This window comes from Miscanthus floridulus, chromosome 11, assembly GCF_019320115.1.
Source record: "Miscanthus floridulus cultivar M001 chromosome 11, ASM1932011v1, whole genome shotgun sequence".
Taxonomy (NCBI): Eukaryota; Viridiplantae; Streptophyta; class Magnoliopsida; order Poales; family Poaceae; genus Miscanthus; species Miscanthus floridulus.
The window spans coordinates 2,637,574-2,657,279 of NC_089590.1; the positions used below are offsets into that span (position 1 = coordinate 2,637,574).

General features: G+C 43.4%; 1 protein-coding gene across 1 annotated transcript; it reads left to right on the plus strand.

The window, feature by feature from the left end:
* Positions 1-19,028: 19,028 nt before the first annotated feature.
* On the plus strand, positions 19,029-19,502 carry LOC136494018 (uncharacterized). Its single transcript, XM_066490158.1, has one exon. It carries the CDS (start codon positions 19,029-19,031, stop codon positions 19,500-19,502), a length of 474 nt encoding a protein of 157 aa, XP_066346255.1.
* The last annotated feature ends 204 nt before the right edge of the window (positions 19,503-19,706 follow it).

Below are 19,706 nucleotides of genomic sequence, written 5' to 3' on the forward strand. Positions count from 1 at the left end.
CGGCGAACATAGCACTCATTGCCTGGTTGTCGCTAGCCTGTCCCTCAGCTGGACCTCTGACCAATGCACTTCCCGGAGGGTGAACCCAAATGGCATCACGAGGATCATCCCTAGGAAAAGTACCAGCTAGAGCTGCAGCAAGCTCACTGGGAAATCTGCTCATAATGTCCCTAATGACACGGAAGGCTGCTCCCTCTGCACCCTCAGCTGGAGTGCGACCCTCAAACTCCAAATGCCAACCATCCCAATCTGGAGCATCACCGAGAGCAGGAACCGTGATCTCCACCACTGCAAGTCCATCATCTGCTAACTGGCTTTCATTCCAAGAGTACACCGGCTCTTGACCCTCTGGGTACCCCACATCATGGAGCACTCTCCAAAGCAAAGTTGGCATGCCAAACTCGCTCAAGAAGGTGTCCGTGGTGCGGTGCTCCCTCAGGGCCAACGGACGTCGAGGTGCTCTTCCTCCGGTGGACTTACGGGCGGTCTGCTTCGTGCGGGCCATCTGTAGCAAAAGTTCTCTTATTACCTCGGGGAAACATATTTTAGATGATACAACTTTTATCAAAATGAGATAATCAATTTATAAGGGGAGGAATGCATGAGATGAATGAAATGCACTATTAACATGATGTATGTACGGGTCGTACGTTCTCACAAACTTAGGAAATAAATAATTTATAACGACTAATTCGGTGGCATACAACGATCTCTCAATACGTAGCTAATACGTTCTACACGATAGCGTTGTTATGTACCTGTAGAAGATTCATTTCAGCCCAATTCCCAATGAATGCATAAAAGCAGTAAAGTTTTATCTACACGCTCTACACGAATCCCCAGATACGTGTACAACGGTAGTAACTACCCGAACCATCGTCCTATTGACGGCATCGCCTCCACAGACGGAAGACCCATACATGAGATACCTTTGTAAAACACGCGTAGAACATGTAATTACTCCGGCATCATATAAGCATTTACCCTAGATCGGCGGTGTATCCGATCATGCTCTTGTGGATTCAGCGTAAGGAGTGGCAAGGGGTAGCTATAATAAGCTAGTACCTCGGCCCTTGTCAACCGTTGCGCGGGCATCCTTGATCGGACTTGGGAAAGGTTAAAATGTCGAGGTATCCCCTTATGTACCGATCAGTCATATGGACGATATCCGTTTCCTTTGGTGGGTTAATGTGTACTCCCTCCGTTTTAGCATTCAAAAAAAGTATCACAAAGGAAGACGTTTGAGCTTCTAGCTCCTATACCAAAGTACGGCACCTGTCCATCCATCAGTTCCTGCCGTCCACTGTGCCAATAAACAAATGGAAAATCAAACGACCTGTGTGGAGGCTCCCAGCCGAGTGCTTCCCAAGCTGCATGTGCAAAATTCCCGTAGGGCTGCATGTTTTTACTATAAGTTCTATGCTTCTAGATATAGACTTGTGATGAGAAAGGACTCTTGGAAGATCAAGCTCCAATTGCTAATTGCTTACATTTGTTTAACCATGCCATGCTTGCTTAGATGTCAAGATCGCATTTATCTTTTCTGTACAAAATACCTTTATGCAAAAACAAACACTATCCTTACTAGTGAACCAAATGCATAATCCTTGTATTTATATTGGGTAAGTCCTGTTGAGTACTCACCCTGTCCTCGGAGGTACCACTGTCCCCTCCTATATATGGTTTCTTCTATTCACTTAAGTCCTCTGAGGATCAAGAGTGGTAGAAGATGTGTTGTGGCATAGATGCATGGAGAGTGGCACACCAATGCATTATATCTCAAACTTTTGTTGTTTTCGATAAAAGACTTCCTCTAGTGTACTTTGCAATGTTTGGTGACAACCTGTTGTAACACTACTACAGAAAGCCAATCACCGCCGGCTCCAGAACCCCTTGTGACAGAACCGATCAATTATATGAAATTAAGTAAGAAAATCATCCACTAGAGCAGACGATTGACAAACTTAAGCCCGTATAACCCGGTAGTCCGTGAAATCACGAAGGATTTCAAACCAACTCGTGTCCCAGTCATGATCGTAATAAGTTTAGCGGTCACCATCACATATTACATAAAAGTTCGCAATCTCAAATACATCAGAGTTTCAACATAGTTATTACAAACCAGTTCGAATGAAAGTAGCGGAAGTCTTTTGTTCAAATCACACACACACACGCAGAGTTGAAATATAGTGCCAGCGGATGATCATCTCCAACAAAAGCATCAGATGAGACGTAAGGAATGACCATGCCCATGGTCCTAAGCATCACCCATCGCAGGATAAAGGCAGTTGATACAGTAGCCGTAATACATCTGCCCATCTGCAACAAGTGGGAATAAAACCCTGAGTACTAGAAGGTACTCAGCCAGACTTACCCGACATAACCGAAAATAATTGACACCAAGGATTATGAAGGGCTTATAGTAGGGTAGCTGACTCATTTGCAAAAAGAAGCATTTTAGCATTTCAAGAACCTTTCTAAAAGCGTTATTGCCAAGTTAATTATTATTAACCTGTCAACTAGGTTTGCACATATTCTAGAGTAAACATGTGATTAAGCAGATAATGATAACCAATGATCATTAAACAATTTCCATACTGTCATATTCACTATAACTGTCCAAGTGTTCCATAACATTTACTACGATGAAGTAACTCAAGTCAAGTGCTCACTATCCAGGAGCGATGGCGATTCGAATCGATTCCTAACCAGCTGGTGATTTATTCCTTACACAAACCTCACTCACCCGCTAAAGTGAGATATTGATCACCGAGTCAACTTTCCAGGAATCTCGAGTTTGCCAGGAACCACATGTACCCGGGGGCCGACCGACTGCACTTTGGTCTTATCATCCCGCCCCCGTGTCCTACCACACCTGCTCCGGTACAGTGCGTTGCGGGCAATCTACTCGGCCCGAAAAATCTCCCAGCTTCGTGGTCGGAAGGTACTTTATCCGGCCAGCTAAATGTAAGGCATGCGTTCAACATGACTCGATGCCCAACAACGGTCGGTCCTTAATCGACACAGACGGAAGCACTACAGTCCAAAACTCTGCAAGTCTCCGTCCGGTCTCAACTTCATTTAACACTTAGTTATACCATGACTTCATAGTCATCCAAGCAGATCCAGGTAACCACCTATAGCTCGCAGGTGACAGGAAATCACCTGACTTCTACCGGTCTAAGCCAGCTAAGCATTGACTTGACTGCGGATACCAGGGTAACAAGGATATAGTATAACAAAGGTAAGCAAGGTATAATGCAGCAACGGTTGCAAACAACTCCTGAACGTAATGCATCAATTTAAAGTAAAGTATTTAATTAAATAATTGCAAACAAGGAGAAAAATGCTCCGGGGCTTGCCTCTCTCGAAGGAGCTCGGACGGTGATCGGGGCACTCCGGAAGCTCCTCAACGTCCTCCTCGTCGGCTTCTGGCACTTCCTGCTGCTGCACCTCGAACTGCTCCTCGGGCTCCTCAGGTATGACGACTGGGTTCTCAGTTTGCGATCCTGTATGATGCAATGCGCGTAAGTGATTATGCAAACGGTGCATCGAAGGAGATGAATGCAATGGATATGTTTAAATGCAAGGTAGTCAACATCATCCAAGAACTATACTACAAGCACATGTCATCTACTGTATTCTCTTCTACTACTAATATGTTAAGTTAACATACCTTATGAGATGCTTCAAAGATACACCAAAGCTTTACTAATTTCCTAATCACACTTAAAGCAACACTTGCTTAAACTTTAATTAATAATAGGTTTGAATAGCAACATATATTTCTGATGCTCCTAAAATTTTGAGAAAATTACAGTAGCATAATACTATCCTAAACAGACTACCATAAAAATATCATGGCATTTGGATAAGTAAACTATCCAACACAAAAATGACAAGCTATAGCATAAAAATGAGCATGAAATTACTTTGTACTATGAAAAGTGTCAAACAACAGAATTAATATTTTTCCTAGGTTCTTCATAGCATATAATGACTGTGCAAAAATTACCACATGCATGTTTTATACAAAGTTTGCTCTTTAGCAAAAATATCAAAAATCAGCCATTAAAGGCACTTGAACTACACCTCAAAATTTTCCCACGGCACATGCATGAAACATATTTTTCATAGGAAGTACATGACCTAATAAGATTAACAAACTTGAAATCATATTTTTCTGCAGAATATAGATTTTTCTACATATTTTTCAAGTTATCAGCAATATTCATGATTAAATAAAATCCTACATAAAAGTATCCCAAAAATGACATGCAATAATTTTCCCAAGTAGATCTGATGATAAGGAACCTAGCAAAATTTGTTTCAACAAATTTGGAGCAAGTTTGATCATCCAAATATTTTTCAAACCATTTCAGATTTCAAATAATAAAGAATAAATGGAAATCAAATCATTTAAACGTTACTGGGCCAGCCCGTAGAAACGAACTGGCCCACGGCCACAATCGGCCTGCTCAGTCCGAGCGAAGGGGCGAGCGGCGGCCTGGCTCGGGGCTCGGCCCAAGCCAGCCTGGCCCAGCTCGGCCGGGCAAAGGCCACGCCACTGCGGCTGGGCCCTGCTGGTCAGCGACCGAGAGCAGGGGAGGCGCTCCGCCGGCCGGTGCTCACCGGCGGCAAGCCCTCCCGGTGGCGCGGGTGGTGCCAGCGTGTACGCCATGTCGAGCCGCAATGGCTAGGATGGTGGAGGTGGCCCGGCGGCGTGACGAGCCACCTGGCCGCGGTAGTGCGCTCGCCGGAGAGGAAGGAGGCGGCCGCGCTTGATTCTTACCTCGACGACAGTGGCTGCAAGCGAACGCAAGCGAAGCAGGGAGGCTAGGCGGAGCTACTGGCGGCGTGAATCGGGGAATGGAGGCGTGAGAGGGGTATGCTGCTGTCGAGGCAGCGGCGGCGGTGGTGGCGAGCTCGTGGTGCGCGCGGGCGTGAGCTGCTGCTGTTGCTCTGCGGCTGAGAGAGCGGGAGGAGGAATGAGGAGGAGGCAGCGCTGCGGGGCAGAAGAAGGCGTGCGCGTGGAGGTGGAGTCAGGCCGTGGCTGCCGCGCGGCGGGCGTTGCCAGCGCAGGGCGGCCACGCGGCGAGCGCGCCCTGACGCGGTCGGGACACGACGCGGCGCGCCAGCGGGCGAGCGAGCGCGGAGGCAGGCCAGCGCGCTGGGCTGGGCTGGGGCGAGGCGAGCTGGCGCGGTGCGGGGCTTCACTGGGCCGGCTTCGGCCATGGGCCGAGAAACGAGGCGGCGGCCCAGGAAAAAGGAAATGAAGATTTTCAATTTATATTTTCAAGATATTTTTAAATGCTAACTTTCAAACATTATTTTGAGCAAGAAAATGACCTCTTTTGAAAATGTACCAAAAATGAAAGTTGCTTAGAATTTAATTCCCTACAACTTTGCTTTTATGACCAAAGTCCAATTCTATCTAGATTTTAAATTATAGAATCAAAGTTAAATTTTAACTCAAAACCCTAATTTTGGGAAATTACTTTGGAAGCAAAATTTTGAATTAATTTGAATACAAACCTTGCTCCAAAATTTGTGCTAAACAATTCCAGATGATTTACAAGCATAACCAACAGTTTCTACTCAACTAGCAAGCAAGAATCAGAGCAAAACAACTCTAATAAGTGTATGCATCATTTACTTTTCACAAACATGTTTCGTATGTTTCGAAGTAATGTTTTAGTTGTTATATGCAAGATTACGCATGTATGATTAGGATGCTTGATGATGCACGATATGTATGATTAGCAATGCCTAAATGCAGGCATAACACCGGGGTGTTACACCCCTATTACCGATGATTTTAGGCCCCGTTGGTGTATGTCGGCGGTGATCGGCGACCTTTATCTCCGCCGGTTGTGTGCCAGCGGTGACGGTATTTTACCACCATCAGTCCGGCATACCGTACGGCAGTGACTGTATCTTACCACCACCGGCGCAACATACCATCCAGCAGTGATAATGCGTCGTTCGCCGCTATCCCGGCGTACCGTCCGGCCGTGATGATGTGTCCATCGACGCCGGCCCGGCATACCGCCCGGCGATGATGATGTAACTAGCGACGCCGGGCCGGCATACCATCCGCCGGTGAAGATGCAGCCATCGACGCCGGGCCGGCGCACCATCCGGTGGAAACGATGTACCTATCATCGCCGGAGTAGCGTACCGACCGGCGGTGATGATGAGCATATCAACGCCAGTCCGACATACCATCTGACAGTGATGATGAGAACATCAATGCCGGACCCAGTGTACCATCCGGCTGTGATGATGAGAACACCAATGCCGGGCCGGCGTAGCATCCGGCTGTGATGAAGAGAACATCAACACCGGTCTGGTGTACCATCCGCCGTTGATGTATGTACCAACGCACACGGTCGGTGTTCCCTCCGGTGTTAATGAGGGCAGCGTCACTGGGCCATTGTGTTTGTTCTGGCACTAATGTTTCGTCCATTACTACCGGCGTTAACACTGTGCATTATTATTGTTCACAATACATTATAATAATAGCAATACAGACATTCATGGCTTACGCTTCGCTAGCAACATATATATAGAGAGACAATGTATTGTATCCAAACATACATAAGGACCGAGACACAAATATCCATACAAATAAAACAACAGCGACAAACATAGTTTTCAACCACAGCGACATAACATCCAAATCCAACAATAGCGAATATAGGAGTTTTCAGAACACTAGCACCTTGATTAGTGAAGGTGATGGACTGCCTTGGTGCTCACGACTTGGTCTATATTGAAACCGGAAAGATATTCTTGGAACCCAAATATCTCCAAATCGGTCAGCTCCAATGTAGATCACTTCAGTCTGGAACACAAAAAGGTGAAACATAGTTAAGAAAAGCTTTGCTAAATATTCTAAGTATGTCGCAAGGTCATCCAAATTTACTAAAGGGGCCGAGGGGCCAAACCTGTGAGCCGGAGAGAGCATTGAACGGTTCTTTATTCACTCCTCAAGCTCTTGATGTAATTGTTCAGTGTTTTCTTTCATTTCTTGTCGAACAGCCTCCATCATATGTTGTAACTCCAATTTTTTTGGGCATTCTCCTCGTGTAGGAACCCTTGTGTATGACCAGGATACTCTTTGTTTCCCAGTGCCCGGGTTAGCTGATCATTCTCCCAATTAGGCCTAAAAGTACCATTAGCAACTTCCTCATGGACGGCTCTCATCCTTTATGCGAATTCCTCGGTTGCTAATTATTGTCTTTGAAATTGTTTCTTGTAATCAACAAATATGTATTTTAATTATTTATGGATAAATTAGCCATTAATTAATTTTTCTCTATCATGGTATGTTTGTATGCTTCATGTAATTATATTTGATTTATATTCATATATATCTGAAGTATATACAATTATTCTCAAGTAATTATTAATTTGATTCATTTTTATATATATCTGAATAAGTAGTCCTTTAATGTTTGTTTTGTTGTTGTTGTAAAAGATGGAGTACAGGAACTCTTGGATGTATGGTTCGTTAAGGTTCAAGGCAGGTTTCCATGAAGAGGTGGATAAATTTATTGAAGCCGCAGAGAAGCATGTAACGACGTTTACAGAGAATAAGGATACAATTATTTGTCCCTGTAAAGATTGCAAGAACCGTATGGCATGGACAGATGTGACTATCATCAGATCACATTTGATTATGCGAGGATTTGTTGAGGACTACACAGTGTGGATTCATCATGGTGAAACGGTTATTGTTAACGACGAGGATGAAGAGGAATACGATGACGAAACCCTAAAATCCCTGTCCTAATATTCAGCAGAGCTTGATGTACGAATGGATCCCGAGTTTGGTAATGAACAAGGTGGTGATGCTGGTGGTTGGGATGGTAATGATGAAGGTGGTGCCAATAATGATGGCGGAGAATGTGTCGGGGATGAAGATGATTTTGACATAATTCGAGCTCTTGGACTAGAGATTTTACTGAAGAGCCTGAAAGGTCTAGAAAATTTGGAAAGGGTGACAAAAGCATCGAAGGAGACTGTGCATGGTGTTGAAAAGGGTTGTCCGACACATTGGACATTGCTATGTTTTGTGCTTGAGCTACTCATCCTAAAGGCTAAGTATGGCTGGTCAGACTGTAGTTTCAATGATCTATTGCGTGTCCTATCATGGGTGCTGCCACAACCAAACTCAGTTCCCGTCAACACATACCAAGCGAAGAAGGTCATAAGTCCATTGACAATGGGGGTTGAAAAAATCTATGCATGCCCCAACCATTGTATCCTTTTTCATGATGAAATATTCAAGTCACTAGATAAATGTCACCGATGTGGGGCCAGCCGGTACAAGAACAATGACCTTTACTTTGGGGATGAAGCCTCTAAAGGGAAAAATAGGAATAAGAAGGGTACGAAAAAGGTGGTACAAGAATCTCAGCCGCCAGAGGACACTCCATTAGGCAACAATGCAAAGTTGAGAAGAATTCCTGCCTTGGTAATGTGGTACCTGCCAGTGACCGACCGCTTGAGACGTATGTTCCTAAACCCTAAAGAAGCCATACTCATGACATGGTGGGATGATGAGCGCAAGGTGGACGATGATAAGATTGCACACCCGGCTAATTGTAGTCAGTGACAAAGGATCGATGAGAAGCACAAAGAATTCAGCGATGACCCTAGGAATGTACGGTTTGGCTTGAGCACCGATGGAATGAATCCCTTCAATGAGAGGATGAGCAACCACAACACTTGCCCAGTGATCTTGACCATGTACAATATCCCAACGTGGTTGTGTCAGAAGAGAAAGTACCTTCTCCTCACTATTCTTATTTCTAGCCCTAAACAACCAGGCACTGATATAGACATGTTCCTGGAGCCTTTGATGCAAGAAATGGAGAGGCTCTGGAGGCATGGGGAGCCAATGTACGATGCGTTCCCAAAGGAGAACTTCATATGTAGAGCAATAATATTTGTTACTACCAATGATTACCCCACACTGTTTGCTTTGTCTAGACAGATCAAAGGGAAGATGGGATGCTTAGTTTGCTTGGATGGTACAACATGGGTGTTCTTGGATGCATCCAAGAAGATAGTTTACCAAAGGAACCGGTGCTTTTTAAAGACAAGTCACAAGTACTGTAGCAAATTATTCTTTACATTTTTTGACAACACCCCAGAGATTGAACCCCTTCTAGAGAGATGTCATAACGGAGAACACGTGTACAGAACAGTGAAAAACATACGCGTTGTCTATGGAAAGAAGAATCTGGATGAGACGAACAGAGATAGAAGCACACCTCCTTTTAAAGTTGTACCGTTCAAGAAACAATCGATCTTCTTTTAGTATCTGCCGTATTAGCCTGACTTGGAGGTCCCCTATGCCATTGATGCTATGCACGTGCAGAAGAATGTCTTTGAGAGTCTCATTGCTACCTTGATGGACATAGGCAAGTCAAAGGATGGTTTGAAATCATGGAAAGACATGGTGTAGCTAAACGTGATGCCACAGCTTCACCCGGTACCTGAGGCAAATGAAAAATACACTCTGCCCGTGTGCGTGCTTCAACCTAATACCAGAGGAGAAGAGAGCTATATGTACTTTCCTGAGGGGGGTCAATGTCCCAACTGGGTTTTCAGCGAATGTGAAGAAGCTAGTGTCGATCAAGGACTTGTCAATAACACACTACAAGGCTCACGATTGTCATTTGATGCTGACAGTGTTTCTACCTATTGCAATCAGGGATATAAAGCCAAAGTTCTTGAAAATGGCCATCACCCACATGTGCTACATCTTTTCGAAGATCTTACAGAAGACGATTGACAAGAAAGAGCTGAGTGACCTACATGAATTTGTGGTGGAGACACAAATCTAACTAGAGATGTGTTTACCTCCTGCTTTTTTGATATAATGCCACATCTCATGATTCACATGGTTCATCAAATACAGGCATTGGGTCCTTGCTACTTGCATGAAATGTGGCCCAATGAGCGGTTCATGTCAGTTCTAAGACGATACGTGCATAATCGAGCATACCGAAAGGGTTCCATGATAGAGGGTTATAGTACTAAAGAAGTCATCGTGTGCTATCAAGAGTACCTAAAAGTACATAAAGGGATTGGTAAACCTGATTCTCGTCACAAGGGTAGGCTGGCTAGGAAGGGCACCAGTGGTAGAAAAGTGTTCATTGACCATGATTACAAAGAAGTGAGTCGAGCGTATTACAGTGTCTTGTAGAGTACACAACTGATGCAACCATACATTGATGAATACTTGGCTATTATTATGGCAGAGAGAAATGGTCGTTCAGATGATTGGGTCGTGAAACAGCACAAGCAACGACTAACTACATGATTGAAGGATCAAAATAGACCGCCTAGAGAAACCATAGACTCTATTAACATTAGTAGGTTGGCGGAGGGGCCATCGAGACAAGTGACATCTTGGAAAGCTTATGACATCAATAGGTACACGTACTATATCCACGCAAAGGATAGTAAATATGTGAACCAAAACAGCGGTGTTCAAATAGAAGCTCTCGATGGAGTAGGGCGAAAGACCCAATACTTTGGCATCATTGAGGAGATATGTGAACTTAACTATGGAAGGGATATAACGGTGGCCCTGTTTCGATGCCGCTGGATCAAACAACACCAACTTAACGAGATCGGATTGAGAGTCCTAGACCTCGAGAATCTAGGCTACCAAGATGACCCTTGGGTGCTCGCTTCACGTGTCGCACAAGTTTTTTATATGACTGACCCACAAAGTAACCTCCCCCCGAAGAAGAAGACAAAACACGTGGTTGCCTCTAGGAAACAGCACATTATCGGAGTTGATGGTGTGGGCGATGTTGAAGCTTATAACAAATACGATGAGATGCCCCTATTCACAGACTTTCCTAAGAATATCAGTATTGTAGAAAAGAACCTGCCCAAAAACATATTGCCATGGGAACGAAAAGGTGTCATGGGAAAAGTCGTTACAGCGGGCTAGCTAGTTCTTGAACATAGAGTATTTATGTAAGTGTGTGTGTTTGTAAGACTTCATTTATGCATATGTGTGAGACTATATAATTATGTATGTGTGTGAGACTATATATTTATGTATGTGTGTGAGACTACATTTATGCATTTGTGTGAGACTATCCTTTACAACATCTAGATGAACCTATTGCAACATCTACTCTATTACTACCAAAACAGTTGTAACACGCAGACACTTGACACAGGCACTTATTACTACTGCAACATGTTCGGACTACTATTGAAACACTTCAAACAAGCACTTAAGACTTTATGAAATGAAGAAATGACCAAAATAAAAGTTGGAGATCTTGACGAGTTATACAACTTTTATATTTATCACCTTTACAGCTGAAATCATTTAGTGGTTGAAAATCAGGTTTGAAGTTGTCATTTTCTGAAATTCAAAATTTGAATTGTCCAAAATTAGTGACAAAGATAGATGACCAGACTAAAATGGTAGGGCATGATTTTAGAAAATTTTAGGGAAAAACCATCACATTTTGAGTGAGTAGGAGGGAAAAAAATAAGTTACAAGTTTCAACCACAGATTAAAAAGAGAAATCACACTTATTCATCGTTGATCATTATGAACAATTCTGATTTTTCTTTTTAATCTCTAGGTAAAATTTATAATTAGTCTTTCTCCCTCATACTAACAACAAATGTGATGATTTTTTTTCTAAAATCATGCCCTATCAAGTTACTGTGTTGATTTGGTCATTCTTTTCATTTGACAAAGTTTGAGCAATTCATATTTTCAAATTTTAAAAAATGACATGTTCTAATAAGATTTTGAAACACCAAATGATTTCAGCTGAAAAAATGATGAATACCAAAGTTGTATAACTCATCAAGATCTACAACTTTTATTTTGGTCATTTCTTCATCTGACAAAGTGATAGTAAATATTGTTCACAAATCAACATGTCACTCGTATAGTTCTTGAAACTATGAGTGATATGTGAATTTGTGAACAATGTTTACTAATACTTTATCAAATAAAGAAGTAACCAAAATAAAAGTTGTAGATAGTGATGAGTTCAACAACTTTTATGTTTAGGACTTTTATAGTTGAAATCATTTAAGGTTTCAAAATCTTGTGTGAAGTTGTCATTTATTGAAATTCAAAATTTGAACTATTCAAATTTTATCAAATGAAAAGATGACCAAAATAAAAGTTGTAGATAGTGATGTGTTTAACAACTTTTATGTTCATGACTTTCTTATTTGAAAACATTTAAGGTTTCAAAATCTTATTTGAAGTTGACATTTACTGAAATTCAAAATTTGAACAGTTCAAATTTGGTCAAATGAAAAGATGACCAAAATATAAGTTGTACATCTTGATGAGTTCTACAACTTTGGTACTCATCAGTTTTTCAGCTGAAATCATTTAGTGTTTCAAAATCTTGTTTGAAGTTGTCATTTTCAGAAATTAAAATTTTGAATCGTTCAAAGTTCATCACATGAAAAGATGACAAAAATAAAAGTTGTACATCTTGATGAGTTGTACAACTTTTATATTCATGGCTTTTTTAGTTGAAATCATATACTCTTTCAAAATGTTATTTCAAGTTGTAATTGTTTGAATTTTAAATTTTGAATCATTCAAACAAAGTCACATGACAAGATGACCAAAATAAAAGTTGTACATGTTGATGAGTTATACAACTTTTATGTTTCAACATTTTCATTTTAGGTCATTTAATGTCCTAAAATTGTAGTCGAAGTTTTAAAATTCAAATTTTTAATTTTTGATTTTTTTTATTTTCTATATTGTTTTGAATATCAACATATTGTTTTTATATATATTTGTGCATATATAGAATAATACAAAATATTATATACATTTACTTAGTGTTTTTGTGATATAAAAAATACAGAATTAATAATTTAATAAAATGAAAAATATTTGTAGGGGTGGCTAGATCAGGAACCGCCCCTACAAATGCACTAGTAGGGGCGGCTAGATTAGGAACCGCCCCTACCAATCATCCTGGGTATATAAGCATGGGCGCTCAGAGGCCGAAATTTCGTAAGTGTTGGGTGCTTTCTTCTTCCTCCCGACGCCGTCAGGCTACCCAACTTTTTCCCAGGCGCCCCGTCACCGCCTCCCGGACCTCTCCCGACGCTGGCGCCCCCTCTCCGTACCCCTGGCCCACAGCTCGACATCACTGGGCGGGAGCTAAGATCCGGTGAGTGGGTGCTTAGATCTAGCGGTAGGTGCCCGGATCTGGCGGCGGGTGCTCAGATGCAGCGAGCGGCTCTGGCGACGTGTAGATCCTGCGAGCGGCAATGGCGGCGGCCCACGGATGGGCTCGTCGGGCGCGTTGATGGGCTCTGTGGGCTCGTCCACACGTTTTCCTTTTTTTGTTTTTTCTGATTGATTAACGCAGATGGGCATTGTGCCCGCCTTCATAAATCTGCTTTAACACATATGGGCATTGTGCATGCCTCGGAAACCAGTTTTGCCCGTCTCGGAAACGATTCCTGTAGTAGTGTATGGTCTACCACTCTCTTCTGTGCTAGCACAAGTTCAGTAGGGTGTTCAAACATGGTACAGGTCCGAATCCAAAATATATTTGAACATATGATACGATCATTGGTAAATCTATAAGCCACTCATATCCATGCGATTTAGAATAACATGCATTCAGGCACAACATAGAGTACAATTTCAAGATGTATTAGAACAGATGACACGACTATATCGCAAAAATTTTTGACTTGTGTAAGTCGCCTAGTTGACGTTGCAGCAATTTGGACAACATTTATTTGCATCCCATGTTCATATGTGCTAGTAACAACATACAGACCAAATTTAAGAATTTGATGTTGAGGAATTATGTTAGCACACTATATAAATATTTGTCATGTCTTGCTAAACTTGAATGAGCATGGTCGTCGCTGAAAATTCCACGGGCATGAAATTCATAACTTTTAGTGAATTTGGATAAACACTAATGTCCCCTAAACATCAATATTCTCGCATCTGGTACGCAAGATCTCTACTGCTACGCTCTTCGGGCACTCCCAATGGTGTATTAACAGTAGTTTCTATCCCTAATAAATAACTTGCTAGCTAAGCAAAATGCTAATATGCATGGTAGGCTAATTAATGAGAAAAGAGAGGAAAAATTGAGGAAACGGTTTCTCAACAGCGAAACCATGTCTACGCTCGACTCGAGACAGCAAGAAACGACGATTTCACCGATGGGAAGAAACTAGTGGTTTCCAGGTGGGGCCCGCGACGGGACGTCCCAGCGGATGAGACCGTGCATTCCTGCCTGCGCTCGTAGGCTGGCCCTCGCACTCGTCAGCCCGCACCGCTGCGCTCGCTTCCGGTCGCCACGCTCGATCGCCCGCACCGCCGCGCTCACCGGCCGGCTGTTGCGCTAGTTCGTCCACACCGCTGTGCTCGCTTGCTGGTCGCCGCACTCGCTCGCCCGCACTGGCTACGCTCGCCTTCCGTTCATCCTCTTCCGCTCAGGCTATGCTCGATGTTGCTGTCCTGTTGAGGCTGGGCTCCATGATGACGACTGGCACGAGCACATGGTCCTCCATGGCCACGTGGAGGACGGCCAAGGCTCCTCCGCGCTCGTCGTGCGCGCAGGCCGTAGTCGCCACTACCTAGGCCGCTCACCATCGGCCTTGGAGGCGCTCGACGGCTGCTCTTTGGCTGACGCTAGGCTCCATGACGTTGACGGGCGCAAGCACGCTGTAAGGAAAATGGACCCTAGGCCCATTTAGTTTGGATTTTGGTATTTGATGACCAACACAATCAAATTGGACTAATGAATTTGCAACTGATTATTTTGTAGTTCAATAGGGTGCAAGACGTGACTTGGATGAAGGCGACATGATGATCCGATAATCAACACTATAAGCAAGACCTTAAAAGCACAAGAGAAGACCTAAGATATCAAGCAAAGTCCAAGCACGAAGATAGAAACCAAGCCATACGCAAGATCGTGAAGAAATGAGCTCACAGAGATGACCGGACGCTGGACCAAACGCTGGCGGAAAGCGACCGGACGCTCCAATCAAGAGGCTTGGCAACAGCAGGCGTGACCGGACACTGGCGAGAAATCGATCGAACGTAGGACTGCGGCGTCCGATGAAGTACAGAAAGGTTTCAGAGCAGCGAAATTGCGACCGGACGTGTCCGGTAGCATGTGACCGGACACTGGCAATGTCCGATTAGTTGATCGCAGCTCTAACGGTCGGGACGACCGGACGCATCCGGTCCGGACGTGATCAACATCCGGTCAGTAGCAGAAAAGCGAGATTTCGTCCTCAATGGCTACTTTCTCAGTGGGGCGTATAAATAGACCCCCAACCGGCTATTTGAAGAGTGTGGAGCTAAGGAAACATATCAAGGGTGTTGATACACCATTTTAGTGATCTCCACTTGCATAGTGCTTAGTGATTCATTAGGTGATTAGCATAGGTGCTTTGCGAAGTGCTTAGGTTGATTAGACCACCGCTTATGCACTTGCTCTAGGTTTAGGCCTAGTGTTTAGTGAGGTTTGCATACCTTTTACCACTCAGTGCTTACACGCACCATTGTTGTACATCGGAGGGGCTTGTAGTCTTGCGAGATCACACCAACTGCGATTGTGGTGTGGCCGCCACCGTGTACCGGAGGGAACAAGGCCTGCGGCATTTCGGCTGGAAGCTTGATAGTGAAGATGGTGGGGAGCATCCGGGAGAGGCTTGCTAGAAGGCACGTCGGAGACCCACTTGCGCGTGGGGAAGGCCCGAGGCTATCCATGGAGTTACCCGATCGGGAGCTTGACCCTTGCGAGGGATTCCTTGCGAGGGGCTCCAACGAAGACTAGGGGAAAGCTTGCGTGCATCTCAATACCTCGGTAAAAATACCGGAGTCGTCGATGGGAGTTTGCATATCTCTACCTTGCTCTTTAGCTTTCATATTTACATTAATTGTATTACTCCTTTTGTGGTAGAGATAGCAACACACTAGCAAAACCATAGTTGCATATTTAGATAGTTTATCTTTTGTATATGTTTTGCTAAGGTTAGAAAAAGATGTCATAGTTTAGAGTTAGAATTTTAAGTTGCCTAATTCACCCTCCTCTTAGACGTCACGGTCCTCTACACATGCGACCCTGCATGTCGAGGTGGAGGTCGGCCGAGGCTCCTCTGTGCTCGTGTCCATGCAGGCTGAGCACGAGCTCACACCTGGTGCTAGGAGTAAGATGATGCGACTTAGGAGAGAGAAACAAAAAAGAGGCAATATTTATTAGGAAAAGAAACCTTCATTATGAGCAATAGTTTCTATAGATGATTTATTGTTGATGTGGCACTATGGATAGCGTGTGTAGTTTCAACCATTGGGATTGCCCTTACCAAGTTTTCACTACCGAAAACTAGGTGTTTGCCGAGTGCAAGAATGTTTACCGAGTGCAAGAATGTTTTTTCTCTTCTGACCATGAAACTTTTTTTTGCTCTCCACATACAACGTGTGGTACTCCATGTTAAGATTTGGTATATTTTTGGGTCTGTTTGCTATATTTAATTAATTTATTGTATTTCAAGGAATTTTTTGGTATAAGTCAAATTTGAACTGCAAGTGATTCAAATAATAGAATAAAATGAGTAAAAATGATATTCATGTTATTAAGTCCGTGAGGCCTTACCCGGGAAATGCAAAGAAATTTCGAACATCTTGTTCAGGAAACACGACCACGAACGTGTGGCTGAATGGTTTTTAAATTCTAAAAAAGGCAAACGAAAGTCTGAAAAGTCATGAGATTTGTCATGATGTGAGGATATCATACATGGAGGCCATGGTAAAAAATTGAGAAAGTTTCGTACAATTTGTCAGGTACGATGTTTACAAACCGAAGCATCTCAGAAAAAGAGTCATAGCGTTGAGAAGGATTCAGTAAGATTTGGAGTCAAAGTGACGATCGAATTGAGGTTTGGGTTCAAAACTTTTTGTATAGACAATAGAGATCATAGATTGTTTCATGTGAAATTTTGGTAATTTTTTGGATTTGTTTGATAATTTTAATTTATTAACTGCAATTATAGAATTTTAATTGATATAAATTAAATTTGAGCTGTAACTGCATAAAATAATGGAATAATATTCCTAGAAAAATCAAATATATATTGTTGAGTCAATTTGACAAAGTATTTTCAAAGTACATCGAAACAAATTGAGAAAACTCGTCACCAAAAGGAAGAAAAATGAAAAAAATAGGTTTGCCGATTGCCCATTATCAGGCACTCCCCCCGTGCGCCCCCCCCCCCCCACCCCTTGCGCCCTCCCCCCGGCGGCCTGCCCCACGGTCACCGGCCCCTACGCCGTCACCTCGCCGCGGCCGCCGGCCCCCTACCCCGGCCAGTACTCCCACTCTCTCCTAGATTCAAGCACAAAGCACGAGTTCTAGCCCGACGATACACCCATGGCCGGACTCTACACTGTTCCAGATGAATGCACTCCAGGTTATTTCTGTTTTATTCATCGTTCATTGATTTTTACATACTTTTGCATTGAATTGTAACATTGGGATGAAATATTGTAGGCTCAGCTGGAACAAGAAATGAGGCGCTGGGAGGAGCTAGAGGCGAAGATGGAGGCAGGGCGGCAGAGGATGGAGGTAGGGCGGCAGAGGATGGAGGTAGAGTGGCTGTAGATGTTTGAATATATGAGGGGTGTTTACGCTGCAATCAATCAACCTCTGCCACCGATGTCAGTCCCTCCTCCTCAACCTGCTCCAAATACTATTTTAGGGACTGTGAGTCACTTCAGAACCTTATAATCACCGTTTCTAGTTTATGCAGAATTAAACTTACAGAGATGCCCGGACACTAGAAACTAGAAACAAACTAGAGTGGGTTACATTTCTAGTTTTTGTATTTGTGGTTGTGAATGAACCTACTTGTGATTCTGAAGTTTATTTGCATTTATGTGTTGTCGATATATCTATATGAACTGCCTGTGATGCTTATTGTGAACTATGTGTGATGCCTGTAATATTTATTTGAGTGGAGTACGTTATATGTGGCAGAACCATAAAAACTGGAAATATATGGTCACTTTGCCGAGTGTTACAATCGGCAAAGAGGCCTTTTCCGAGTACCAAGGTAAAAACACTCGGCAAAGAGGACACGTGGCCAAAATCTGTACATTCTGGGCCAGTCTTTGCCGAATGTCCGGGATTTGACACTCGGCAAGGCAGCCATGTTTGCCGAGTATCCAGGATTTGACACTCGGCAAATCAGCCATGTTTGCCGAGTGTCAGTGCCTGGACACTCGGCAAACTAGGGCATATTTGCCGAGTGTCATGGCTTGGGCACTCGGCAAACATGGCTGCTTTGCCGAGTGTTAAATCCCAGATACTCGACAAACGCGCCGTGACCGTCTCTGTGCCGTCATGTTACTTTTTTTTGCCGAGCGTCGGTTTCAGCTCTCGGCAAAGTATTTGCCGAGTGCCCGATAAAAAACAGTCGGCAGAGAGACGTTTGCCGGCACTGTAGATGTCGTGTGCTGTTTGCCAAGTGTTACACTCGGCAAATCCTTTGCTGAGTGTTTTTTGGGCTTACACGGCAAAGCTACTGTTTCCAATAGTGATTTCTCTATCTTTTCAGTGGATGTTTCCACGGAAAAGTTAATTCAAAAAATCAATGCTAATTAATTATTCACTAATTGGGTTGGTCGGGCTACACTATTAGTACAAAAATGTAAATGAAATGTCTGCATTCATTTTTCACTTCAATTTGATTTTTATTTAATTGGATTCCTTGGTCCATGCATGCAGAAATTAATTGAAAACAGAATATTTGTATTAATTCCATTTTAATTTCATGATCATTTTATTGGCTGCCTGTTATACTAAAATAAATGTAATTAACACCTGATTCTAACGGTGTCGGATGGAGGGACTCTATAAATTGGAGGGAGACGCAGTTGCCTAGTCGATAGATTACACTTGTGCTTATACTACCAAATCCACAAGGTAAGACACAAAAAAAACATAGCAGTCATGTGCCACCGCCAGGAGCTTGTCCTCGTTGCCATTGTCCTCATGGCTGCTTCCATCCTGCAAGCCGTCTCCGCCACAGCAACCACCTCGGCCAACTTGACCGGGGACGATGCGGCCAAAACAGCCTATGATGTCCTTGAGCAGAACAACTTGCCAAGGGGACTTCTACCACTCGGTGTGAAGTCTTACGTGCTCCACCCTGGTGGCGGTTTTGAGGTGACGCTTCCTGGCGAGTGCAACTTCTTTGTCACTGTCGCCGGAAAGCAATTCAAGTTTCGGTACGGGAGCAGCGTCAGCGGGATCATCACATCTGGGTCCATTAGCCGTGTATCTGGCGTGAGGATTCAGGTGGAGTTCGCATGGGTCGGGTTGAACCAAGTCAGCCGTTCTGGTAACCAGCTCAACATTCAGCTAGAGAAGTCTACCCAGTCGTTCCCCATCAGCGCCTTCGCCCAGAGCGCACGATGCAGCTGAGACTTCGACCTCTGGATTTCTGATAATGCTTAACTATATAGAGTCTCATTTACGCAAAAAAAAGAATGATATTCTCAAATTTTGTATGCCGCATATACTGAGAATTTTTTGGAATAAATAATAATTTGATTCAGTCCTAAATGCTATCTTCATCCTTCTTCAATTTTGACATGTTAAGATATGATTTCCGAGCCATCTGCCTTG

What these genes read in the sequence shown, in the direction of transcription:
- LOC136494018 (XM_066490158.1), top strand. Translation starts at nt 19,029, where the DNA reads ATGTGCCACCGCCAGGAGCTTGTCCTCGTTGCCATTGTCCTCATGGCT.